Consider the following 12360-nt stretch of genomic DNA (forward strand, 5'->3'; position numbering starts at 1 on the left):
TAGGGGGAAGGACGGAGAAAGGGGAAGGAAGAGGAGAATGTGTGCTACTTGTGATTCCGTATGGACAGCTCCTTGAGCACTCGTATTTTCCCGCAGGCGTCTTTCCGGCGCTTTTCCCTGATCAGATCTTGCAGGCTGGCGAAGTTGAGCGTGTGCACCCAGTTGTCCGAGAGGTGCAGCTTGAGGAAGTAGCGGCGCTCCCCCCCACCGCCGCCCCCTTGCACCTCTCCGCCGGCCTTGAACTCCCGCTTACCGAAGCGGCACCAGGCGGCGAAGCTCTCGGAGTCGGTCCAGCAGATGTCGCGGCCCTTGAGGCCGAGGTGACCGCGGGCGTTCTGCACCACCAGCTCGGGCGGCAGGGCCCGGTACCGGTACCAGGTGTTGACGATGCGGCCTGCCCTGCCTCCGCCGACCTCGGCCAAGTGGTCGAGCCGGATCTCCTGGTGCTGGAGGTGCACCACCTGGTCGCCGCCGACGTAGACGGCCCAGTGGGCGGCCTGACCGTTCACCGTGAGCTCTAACAAGTCCCCGGCCCGGCAGCGGGGCAGTAAGCTGTTGAGCGAGTACACCTCCAGGTCCTGGTTGCCGCTCAGTTTGGAGAAGATGCACTCCTGGCGGCAGAAGGCGGAATACTCCAGCTCTCCGGCGCCACCGCCCCCTGCCGGCACCTCCGGACCCACCGCCGCCGCTTCATCCCCGGCCGGGCTCGGCGGCTCCCTCCACTGCAGCTCGGCCGGCGCCGCACGCTCGTCCGCCTCATCCTCCTCGTCCGAGAAAAAGTAGGCGACCCCCACCCGCAGATCGTCCTTCTCCAAGCCCGAGGGGTCGCCGGTGGGCAGCTCGCTGTAGTTCAGGTGGGTGATCCGGTCGATTTGATTTCCCATCGATGGCACATGGAGACGGACCGGACCCGCAGAGAGGACGGGGCAAAAACCGAAAGGGGAAAAAAAAGAAATGGAAACCTGGATTAAAATATAAAAAAAAGAGAGAAATAAAAACAAAAGCAGAGAAAGAGAGCGAGATGCACACAAATAACACTCCTGGAATTGCTTCTCCAACCCACCTTTCTGTCTCTTGCAAACACACAAATGATAGCTCCTGGAATTGTCTCTCCAGTGTACCTTCACCTCTTGCAGACACACAAATGTACCTTTTGGACTTGTTTCTCCAATATACCCTCACTTCTCTCTCTCTCTCTCTGACACACACATGTAGCCCCTGGAATTGTTTCTCTCTCTCTTTCCCTATTCATCCTACTCCACCTGCTCCGAGATATTATTGCACACTTTTGGAAAAGGTGGGTCCTGAACCTTTCTCTCAAAAACACACACCCGCGTGTGTGTGTATATGTATATTTATATAAACCACCTCAAATCGGACAATTCCTACTGAGCAACTCTCCTGCACAACTCCGCTCCTAAACTGCTGCATCGTGAGAAATGAAACGCCGCCTTTAAAAAGGTATCTAAAGCTTTTTTTAAAAAAAAAGGGGGAGGTCAAGGGACCCCAGCCCTTCCCCCTGCCCCCCTCCACAAAGTCGATCAATTTCGTGCGCTCTCCGGGCAAAATTTCACCTCGAGTAGGCTTCACTCCTAACTACCCAAGTGTTCATAAAGAGACACCCTCCCCCCCCTTTCTTTCTTTCTTAAGCAAGGTTCACTGAGAACTGATGCAGATCGACGGGTTTCGTTTCGGGAAAAGCTGCCTGAACTTACCTGGCGCCCACCTCCTCCTGCTCCTGCTCCCCCCCTCTCCTCCTGCTCAATGTGGGGAGGGGAGCTCGGTCTCAGCGCTCGATCCACGCTGTCCTAGGGGTGACACAGTCAGTTTCCTTCTGAAGCGCTGCACATGTAGCGAGCTGTGTTCCTGCTCCCGCCTCCCACCCTCATTCATTCGCCTGCTCCACGTTCTCCCAAACGCTGGGAGCTCCCCTGATTGTTCCGACCCGGCTTGTCAATCAAAACAACTGGCAGCCCGACTCTCGGAACTCCCCCCTTGTTCGAGGGGCGGAGAGGCCGGGACATTCTGTTCAATCCGATCGCAGAGGGATCCAACTTCCGCCGTGTTCTGCGAAAATAAAAACGCAATTGACCGAAACAACTTTATAACAGAACAAAAAACATGTTCGTCTTTCATTAGTGTTGGCGATTGCTGTGCACTTTTGACTGCAGAATGCAATAGAGTCGCCCCAACCGTAAATTCCTTTACGAATGCATCAGTTTGTCTGTTTCACTCCCCACGACATTGCTTCTCGACAAAAGAGCAAATCGCGTTGGAAGGACACATTACCGTAATGTAATACTTGCGGTTTAATTCGGCACAAACTTCGCAGTGATGAGGGTCAATCTCAATTAAGGATGCATGCTCTCGAATTTACGGTTAAACCTTGCCGATAAACAACATCCTGAAAGTCTATAAAGGTAGCTCTGCCCACTAAACGTTCGCGTTGTCCCCAGCACGGAAATGTTACGATAAGTTGGGGAAATTCTTAAAGGCAAATTCAGCTCGATTATTAGCAAGTCTAATGCAGAAAGTGCCGTAGGTAATTTTAACTTCCATAATTAAGAAATAATTATTCAGTTATTATTTCGTTTTTTCAATAAACCCTTAAAGGAGAAACACCTTCGTTGATCTGTTGATTTTTTTTACAGATATGAGGTTGAAAGCGCGAGGAATACAGTGGTAATACAAGCTTCTCAACACCATATATAGTTTATTAGTATTCATCCTAATCTACAATATATAGATAACTTTACATCTCTGAGGAGAACAAAGAACACTGCACATACCTCCTGTCTGAAATTGTATCCTATCAAATCATTCACAATGCAATCCCAAAGTCTGTGACTGCCAAAAGCCATGTGTGATGACAGTATCTGTAACAAGTGAAAGTCAGAAAAAAAGTAAATCTCAGCCAGAACCAGAAAATGCTTTTGTACGCAACAGGTCTTCTTTACAAAGAGAAAATAAATCATCCCAGGGGGTAAACATTTTCTTGTAAGATGCAAGAGAAGATATAAAACAAGTAACATGCAGTTTTGGCAATTATGAGAAAAGGTATTTTCTAGTCAACCTGTTCAGAGATGTTATTTCACACTTCTAGAGTGGTGTGACTTGCACTCAAGTCTCCTGGTCCAGAGGTAGGAACATTAACACTAAAGTTTTTGCGCTAAATGCCGAAAGCCACTTAATCAAAAAACTAGATGTCACTATAGCTAAGATAGCCAACCACACAGCAGAAAGACTATAAGGGGAAGAACATTAGGAGATACCAGAGATGTAAACTGAATGTAGGAAATGGATAGAGGAGGATAATCAGTCTTAAAATGGAGGAAGAAGTGGGCATTTGATTTGTTGAAGGCTCCACATCAGGGATTTAGGAGTAAGCCAGTTCACCTGTGGAATTAATTTATCATTCAATTTGATCCTGGCTGAGTGTTGACTTAACTCTGCCTATCGATCTTTGCCCCATATCCATTAATGTCTTTTGCCACCAACATCTATCAGTCTCGTATTTCAAGTTAACAATTTTTCATCAACTGCCTGGAAGAGTACTGAAAATATCTACCACCCTCATGTGTAAAAGTACTTCTTACAACTCTCCTGAATGGTTTGCCTCTAATATTTTAGCTATCCACCTTAGTCCTAGATGCCCCAATAGGTGGAAATATCTTTTATCTATATGCTCACCTTGATTAATCATTAATTAATCATCTAAATTCCAAGAAATATAACACCATTTTCTTGCAGTTTCTTCTTTAGAATTCACTCTCGTAAACCTATTCTGCACTCCTCCAAGGTCATTATGTCTTTCCTCAAGTGAAACTCCAAGTGCTGTCTAACGAATGCTTTGTACAGCAATAGCATGATTTATAACCTCAACCAATCTACTTCTGTAGATAATGACTGACATTCCATTAGCCTTGTGTAATTATTTTGTTTCATGATCTGGGTAGACAGAACTTCTCTGTTCTGTTATCTAAGTCAGGTACTGTGAATAGTTCATGTCTAACACAGATCAGTGTTTGACACTATTAGTAAGATCATGCCATTTAAATTTTTCACACATTTCTTTTCCTCTCAGTCTCTTGTCATTTTGTCAATCTCCTAAGCATATTAGTAATTTGTCTACAATTCCATGAGCTGAAAAATCTCTGATATTTGGTATCATACCTAAAACAAAGGAAAACAGTTGCGGTTGTTGAAAGTCAATCATCTGAGGCACTGGACATCTCTGCAAGAGTTCCTCAAGATAGTATGCTAAAACCAATCATCTTGAGCTATTTCATTAATGACTCTCCTTCCATCATTATGTCAGAGGTGGGGATTTCCTGATTGCACAAAGTTCAGTACCCCTAATGACACCTTAGATACTAAAACACAACTTGTCCATATGCAGCGAGACATGGATAACACTCAGGCTTGAGCTGAGGAGCAGCAAGTAACATTCACACTATGCAAGTGCCAGACAATGACTACTTCCAGCAAGAGAGAAGCTAACTGTGTAACCTTGACATTCAGTAACATCACTATTGTGAATCCTCCACTATCAACATTGTGGAGGGTGTCGTTGTCATTGATCAGAATCTGAATTGGACCAGTCATATACATACTGTAGCCAAAAAGACAGGACAGGTGCTGGAAATTCTGCAGCCAGTAACTCAGCTCTTGATTCTCCAAAGCCTGTCTATTTTCCATGAGGTACAAGTCATTGGGGTCATGAAATACTCTCAACTTGCCTTGATGGGTACAGTTCCAACCTCAAGAACCTCAACATAATCCAAGACAAAGCAGCCTGCATGAAACGTATTGCCTCTACCACCTTAAACATTCACTCTATCCACCACCAAAGCACATTGACAGTAGGGTATGCCATCAACAATATGCCCTGCAGCTACTCTCTCAGTCTTTTTGACCACATCTTGCAAACCCACAACCTCTACTACCTAGAAGGACGAGGACGGTAAATGAATAGGAACTTCACCTCCTGCATGCTCCTGTAAAAATAGACAACGTCCTAATGAGCGACTATATCACATTGATCAACTCTCACTGTGGCAAAGTCCTGGAATTACCAATTGCCGTGTGGGTGTACTTATACCACATGGAATACAGCAGTTCAAGAGCTGCAGATCATCACCGCCTTCTCAAGAATAATTAGGGGTGGACAATAAATGCTGGCCTAGACAATGACACCTCAATCATGTGAAAGAATTTTTTTTAAAAATTCAGTTATGTTCATTAGGCAAAATCCATCTTTTATAAAGTTATGCTTATTCTCTGTCATCAGCTGAAAAGTCTCAAGATGTTTAGTCACTTCATCCTTAATTATAAACTCCAGTCATTTTCTACCATAAGATGTTAGACCTCTAATTACCTGTTTTCCATCTTTCACCGTACCTAAATATCAGTATGTCATGTGTAATTTTCCAGTCTGAAAGATCTGCTGTTAAAAGTGCTTTGGATTATTATATTAAGGCAACTGCAGTATTGTTACCAACTTCTGATGAATCTATCCAGTCATATTGTTTGTCCCTCTTTAATGCTGATATTTTCTACATTACTGCTTTTTCACTCTGTTAATTTTGGTGAATCCCTGTGACTGACTCATTGTTTCCTTGGGATGTTCAGCACGCTATCCTCATCCTTTATTCTAAATACTGATGCCAAATAATTATTCAATATGTCCCCATTTCCTTGTTTTTATTGACAATATCACTTCAATCATTTAACGGAATCAAATTTCTTTTAGCCACAATTCTTTTAGCTGCAATTTATTTTTAACTTGTCACTCAAAAAATTCTATTTTCATTTCTTTTTGTAGCTCTTATTATGTTGAGTCACTCTTTGTTATTCTTTGTAGTTCCCCAACATTCACCCCCCCATTCCAATTTGCATTTTTACATTTTCCTATGCTATTTCCTTTAGCTTTACCTTTTGTCTAATTTGTGTATGCAAACCTCTTGCCTCTGAGGAAAAGAAATAAGTTCTCTGTCGTGTTATATTCTTCTTTGAACAATTGCCACTGATTTTCTGTTTTTAAAAAGATATTTTCAGTTTATGATTGATGATTTCTGTCTCATCCTTTGACGTAGATTTTATCTAAATTTAGACTCGCATTTGATGTTTTGCATCTCTCCCTTTCATTTAAATCACTGAACACAATCATATTATGGTCACTATCAGATAAATGTTATGGACCACTAAGCTGTTAACTAAATCTGGATTATTGCTCATTAAACATAATACTGCCTGCCCCTTTATTAATTCCATGACATATCCTTGGAGAAAACTATTCAGAGCACATTCAAGAAATTTTATCCTGATTCACCAATGGTATGCAAACAAATTTACTAGATTCCTTTTATTGTAGATTTGATAATCTGATATATTCAATTTCTAATCCTAACCATTTTGAAGCTATATCTTAGTATTGACCTCTAAGTTGAAATAATGCATGCAATTCTTAATTACTCCTTATACTCCTCATATTTGCATAAAATACATTATTATAAGGCTCCACGAATCTATTCTATTCATTAGCATTTTTAAAATTCATTCATGAGATATGAGCATCGTTGTTAAGGCCAGCAATTGTTGCCCATCCCTAAATGCCTTTGAGCAGGTCACCTTCCTGAACCACCAAAGACTATGGAGTTTGACCCAGCAATAATAGAGGACTGCCGGCATTGTCCCACATCAGGATGATGGATGGCTTGGTTGCAAGTTGTGACATTCCTGTACATCAACTGTTTTTGACCTTTGAGGTGGTGGAAGTTGTGGGTTTGACTTTCAAAGGAGCATGGGTGAGTTGCTGCAGTGCATCTTGTATACTGCTGCCACTGTGTATCAGCCTTGGAGGAGTGAATGATTAAAGTAGTGGATGTGATGCTAATTGATTGGGTTGCTTTGTTTAAGATAAAGTTGAACTTCTTGGACCCACACTCGCCCATGTGATTGGCCATCTTGTAGATGGTGTACAAGCTTTGGGGAATCATGATGTTTGCTACTTGCTGTGGAATTCCAAGCATTTGACCTGTTCTTGTAACCACAGTGTTTGTATGACCAGTTCCAGTTAAGTTGCAGATCAATGTTAAACTTCGGGTTCTTATTTGCACATTTCTTCTTCCTTGTTCCTGATGTATATTACTTTACATACTTTAGATTTCTCTTTACGGGGCCTGATGCACAATTTACAACTGTTCCAATTCTTTCACCTGGTATTTCATTTAGAATTATGAGTTATACCATCTTTCCCACTTTAAGGCTTCATCCCCTCATTTATAGTCCTTCTGACTATCATATTTATTCTTTCTGCTAGGATCCTAATCCCAATCCAGTTCAAGTGGATTCTGCTCCATAGTCATAGTTCCATCCAGTGCCAATACTGGTGCTAGTGGCCCAAGAAATGGAAAACCTCCAGATCATTCCTTCAGGTGCTTATTGACCATGATAATCTCCTTAACCCTATACCAAATTACACATCAAGCCATTGGCTGCTGATACAATCACCGCTGTTAAAAAGCAAATGGGAAATATATCTCCAGTTTAAAATTAATAAAATCATAGAGCTTCAATATATGAAAATGTCCAGGAGAAAGAAAATATAATGTTCCTGAAGATTAATTGGAATAAAGTAAGGCTTAAAGTTAGATAGATCAGATTAAGATAAAGAGTTAACTAATGAGCCACAGAGAGTCACAATGGAAAATCTAACTAACTCTTTGATAGACTGAGCACTTAATCTAGATTTGTCTTTCTGGTGCAGAGCGAACTGCACCATGAGCAGTGAATACAGTATTTTAGAATGGAGGAAGTACAGATGAAGTTCTGCCTCACACAGAGCCACAACAATGACATGGAAAGAAAGGAATAGACAAATATTACATTTGGTATAGTTACAAAATGCCAGTGGAAAATCTGCTTGCAGTCAGAGTTATTGAAGAATGCACGAAGGTGACATTGACATACCACAAAGCACAGAGAGGTGAGGGAAAGTGGCATCATGCTGTGGGTCACAGAAAACAATCCAGTGACTGTGGTGGATAATAAGAGGGAGGGAATGGACAAGGGAAGCTTTCATTGTTGTGTAAGAAGGAAGATCTAGAGCAAACACAAGGGAAGTACAGTGAATATCGTCAAAAGGTCTGTGACTCAACACTAATGAAATGCAATAGTGAAAGAAACTTAATAATCCAAATTGTTAGCAATGTTTTATCACTAAAATCTTTCACTTGCTGGTTTTCATTTTTTCATACTTACTTAAAGCTCTGGAAGTATAAGTACAATAAAATTATTTCAACAACACTATTACACTTGCTGTACATTTGTCCTTTTCATTCTTGAAAGCCTTTCCTTTTGGATTTGCAATTCCAAGCTCTCTCAAAAGCTTGCATTTGGAGTTATTTTCCCCAAAGCGACAAACTCATCAGCTGAGTGAGGTTATCATTACTTCTGTGTTTCCAAGTTCCCAAAATGCAGTAGTCTGAGTATATCCAATCTAAAATATTTCATGTGATTCAGTTCAACTGCAAATACATCTTTCCTCGTGTGTAATGAAATTTCTAAGGTTCTTTGTCCAACTTGTTTGAAAAATGCTATTGGATGAATTTTAAAAGCTCTGGGATAAAGTTTCCTATGCAAACTATTATTATGTGTTTACCTTTTGTGTCAGTGGGACTGCCTGAGACAGCAAGAGACCAAAATCAAGAAAATGGAAGGAATGTAGGAAGGGGAGATGAAGAGAAGAAAGGATAGCAGCTTATCTTTCAGGGGAAAAATGGCCAACATCTTTGCTCTACCAAGACAACATGTGCGTTTTTTGCAAATTATTGGATAACATACAGGAAGCTGAATTTTAAAACTCTTTTGAATTTACCTGATATTTATTTTGCGCACCTGACAATTAAAGGTGGAGCAAGTCAAAATGATGACTAGAACTTCCATACTATATTTCATTTATTTATAGAATGCAAAGATAATCGCTGTTTACTCAAAATGATTATACGTTTGTGCTGCTCATTTATATTTCTAAAACTGCATTGGGTGCGGGAGGAAACTGATTATTTATTTTCCATGAACCAATAACAAACCACTTGCTTCACATTTCTTAACAGACAATTTGGAAATTCTTTTTTTGGTTATTTCACTGGAGATGTGCACTATCACATGGTGTGTACCTTCTCCTTTGTGACAGTGTAACATACAACTCACCACGAGAAGCCATATTAAAGATGATACATTATCACACAGAAAGTGATTTTATTCTGAATTAGTTCAGTGTCTTTATAATTAAACGTTATGGCATTAAAAACAGATCAACTTAAACACAACTTCAATTTCCTGTAAAAATGATACATTGCTTCTTTACTGTTATGACACAACTCAAATTTACCAACTTACTGTGGGAGATATCCTTGTACATACTCACAATATAGTTCCTGTCCGGTATACTTCAGGTGGTTAAAACCATCTATGCTGCTTTCCACTATGCACTTCATTCAAGATAATTATATGTGCTGCTGATTGGTACAGTTCATACTTATAAATTAGCAGCAGCCCACATTCAGTGATAAAAAGGGAGTGTGAAAAATCTAATCATCCATTTAAGGAATGTAAACAAATTTGCCAAGAGGATTTTTTTCAAAATCACTTCTCTGAATCCAAACCCTAACATGATGAGGACTGAGGAAGATTTAAGATTTAAAGAAAATAACTGAAGTTACAAAATATTTTCAAATAATGTTTGAGGGAAAAAATGTTTAATTTTTCTCTTCTTTCAAGAGGCTGGAGAAGGTCCCTTTCATAAGTGGAAATGGAAGCAGTTCACAGTAACATAATTAAACTTAATAATTAAATTGTCTTTTGTGCCTTTGAATCCCTTCTAATGATTTACTTTTTGGCTTCGGCCAAAAGGTGTGCTTCATTGAATCATTTGAAGGCATTTACCAATTATACTAGAGCCTGCAGTTCTCAGGATACTGCAACCAGATAATGGGCTTTACGTGGAATTTACCAGGATGATCAAATGCAAATAGAACAAAATAAGGAATTCTGTATTCCTTTGCTTCTTTCCAATTTTTTTTAAAGTGAATGGGGAATTAATTTTAAACTTTAAAGTAAATTTTTCAGATTTAAACCATTGCCAAATGCTTATTTTTTATTATGGACTTAAAGCTAAGCTGAGAAAAATAGAATAAATGAAAACAATTGATTTTACCATATATGCTGACTTTTACTTATATCGAGCAATCATTAATTAATGATTTAAAGAAAGTGTCAAATTGTGTAGTCATGTCTTTGCTCAAGCTTTGGCACTAGAGTTTGGTTTCAAATCATTTCAAAGGAAATTATTAGATGAATTTAAGACATTACGTCGGTACAAATTTCATATCAAATCTATTTTTTCTTCAATGAGCTTTGCTCAGACGGATAAAAGTGGGGATGGTTGACAATTCTTGCTTTTTTTTTTAATTTTGGGAGTTCTGAAACAAACACTGCAAAAATATTTAACCATGGCATTGCACCTACTTCACAATACCAAGACACCAAATCTTTCCCCTCCCTGATACTGACAAAATCCAGATCTCCCAGACCTCATAATCAAAAATAATGTTTCCCAATTTGCAAAATATGAAAGCCAATGATCTCTCATTTTGTCGAATGACTGAACCTGAATCAAATCTCAAAAATACCAGGTCCTACTCTTCTCTACTGTTACCAAGATCCCTTATGCCCACATATTCCTTTATCATCCAACTTAATGTGGAAACACCTGGGAAATCCATTAGAGTCATAGAGTTGTACAGCACGGAAACAGACTCTTTGGTCTGACCTGTACATGCCAACCACATATCCTAAATTAATCTAGTCCCATTTGCCAGAATTTGGCCCATATGCCTCTAAACCCTTCTCATTCCTGAACCCATCCAGATGCCTTTTAAATGTTGTAATTGTACCAGCCTCCACTACCTCCTCTGGCAGTTCATCCCATGCATCACCCTCTGTGCGAAAAAGTTGCTCCTTAGTTCCCTTTTAAATCTTTCCCCTCTCACCTTAAACCTATGCCCTCTAGTTTTGGAATCCCCTACCCTGGGAAAAAAGACTTTGGCTATTCACCTTATCCATGCCCCTCATGAGTTTATATGTGGCCACCCATCCCTCACCTATAACATTCATTCTTTTCATCACTGTGGCAGTGTGTTCGTATACATGGTAAGCTGCAGCTACTCTCTAAGACATTGCACCTTCCAAATTGGCAACTTTTTGCATCTAAGAGGACAACTGCAACTTTTCACCACCACCTGTGAGTTTCCCTCCAAGTTACACACCATCCTGACTTAAAATTATATTGCTATTCCTTCACTTTTGGTGTGTTAATTTGGTGGAATATTCTTTACAACAGCAATGTTGGAATACCTACCCACCACAAACTGCAATGGTTCAAAAAGATGCCACCAGCTTTTCAAGGGCATTTATGGATAGGCAATAAATACTAGCCATGCATAGCCCGCAACTTGTGAAAGAATAGAAGACACATTTGTCCGTATTTTTACAAACATTATTCAGGTTGAAAAAACTTAGCCAAAAACTTCAAGAACTTAAGAAATCGGAGCAGGAGTAGGCCATTCGGCCCCTCGAGCCTGCTCCACCATTCATTAGGATCATGGCTGATTCAACATTCCTCGTGTCCACTTTCCTGTGTTTTCCACATAAGCTTTGATTCCCCAACTGATCAAGAATCTCAAAGTTAAATATACACAAGGACTCTTCCTCCCCGCCACCCCCATCACAGGCCTCTGTTGTTTCCAAAAACTCGTAACCCTCTGAGAGAAAACATTCCTCCTCATCTCAGTCTTTTATTCTGGGACAATGCCCTCTGGCCCTAGACTCTCACATGAGGGGAAATATCCTCTCAGCATTTAACTGTCAAGCTTTGTACTCTGTACTTCTTTGCACTTTTCTTTGTATTAGACAGTAGAAGAAGATTACAACAAATGAAGCATTGGAAGTTGTTAAGTGCATTAGCATTGAGGATATAATAAATAATTCTCAACTCTGTTGGGCTAGACAAGATTTTGAAGTGCTGTATGCTTATGAATCAGATGCTTAATGAAGAACTAATAGTTGCCAGAAGAAAGCAGGATGGACAAAAATGAAAGCAGGAAGGTACAATGAAGAATTATTTGCAGCTATGAAATGTGATGTGGACTTTTTGGGGACTAGCCAATGTCAATGGCATGCCGAAATGATGGAAGGAATAAGCAGTTTTTTTTTTATTGGGATCTGGGCCTCACTTGAAGAGTAGCATTTATGGCTTAATTGTCCCCTTTGAACCTCTATAATCCTTGTGCCCAATGT

General features: G+C 40.4%; 1 protein-coding gene across 2 annotated transcripts in view; it reads right to left on the bottom strand.

The window, feature by feature from the left end:
- Window positions 1-1851, bottom strand: part of lratd1 (LRAT domain containing 1) — a 21144-nt gene extending 19293 nt beyond the window's left edge. The window contains exons 1-2 of one of the 2 annotated variants that reach the window (XM_048596952.1): window positions 1716-1851; window positions 254-962 (exon numbers count right to left, since the gene is read on the bottom strand). In XM_048596952.1, the coding sequence (XP_048452909.1) occupies window positions 254-884 (631 nt within the window). In that variant the 5' untranslated portion in view covers window positions 885-962; window positions 1716-1851. Of the gene's footprint in view, window positions 1-44; window positions 963-1715 lie in introns of those variants that run through there. The other variant, XM_020516803.2, reaches the window with a different exon arrangement.
- Between the last annotated feature and the right edge of the window lie 10509 nt (window positions 1852-12360).

This window comes from Rhincodon typus, chromosome 5 (genome assembly GCF_021869965.1).
Source record: "Rhincodon typus isolate 14 chromosome 5, sRhiTyp1.1, whole genome shotgun sequence".
In the NCBI taxonomy this organism is placed as follows: Eukaryota; Metazoa; Chordata; class Chondrichthyes; order Orectolobiformes; family Rhincodontidae; genus Rhincodon; species Rhincodon typus.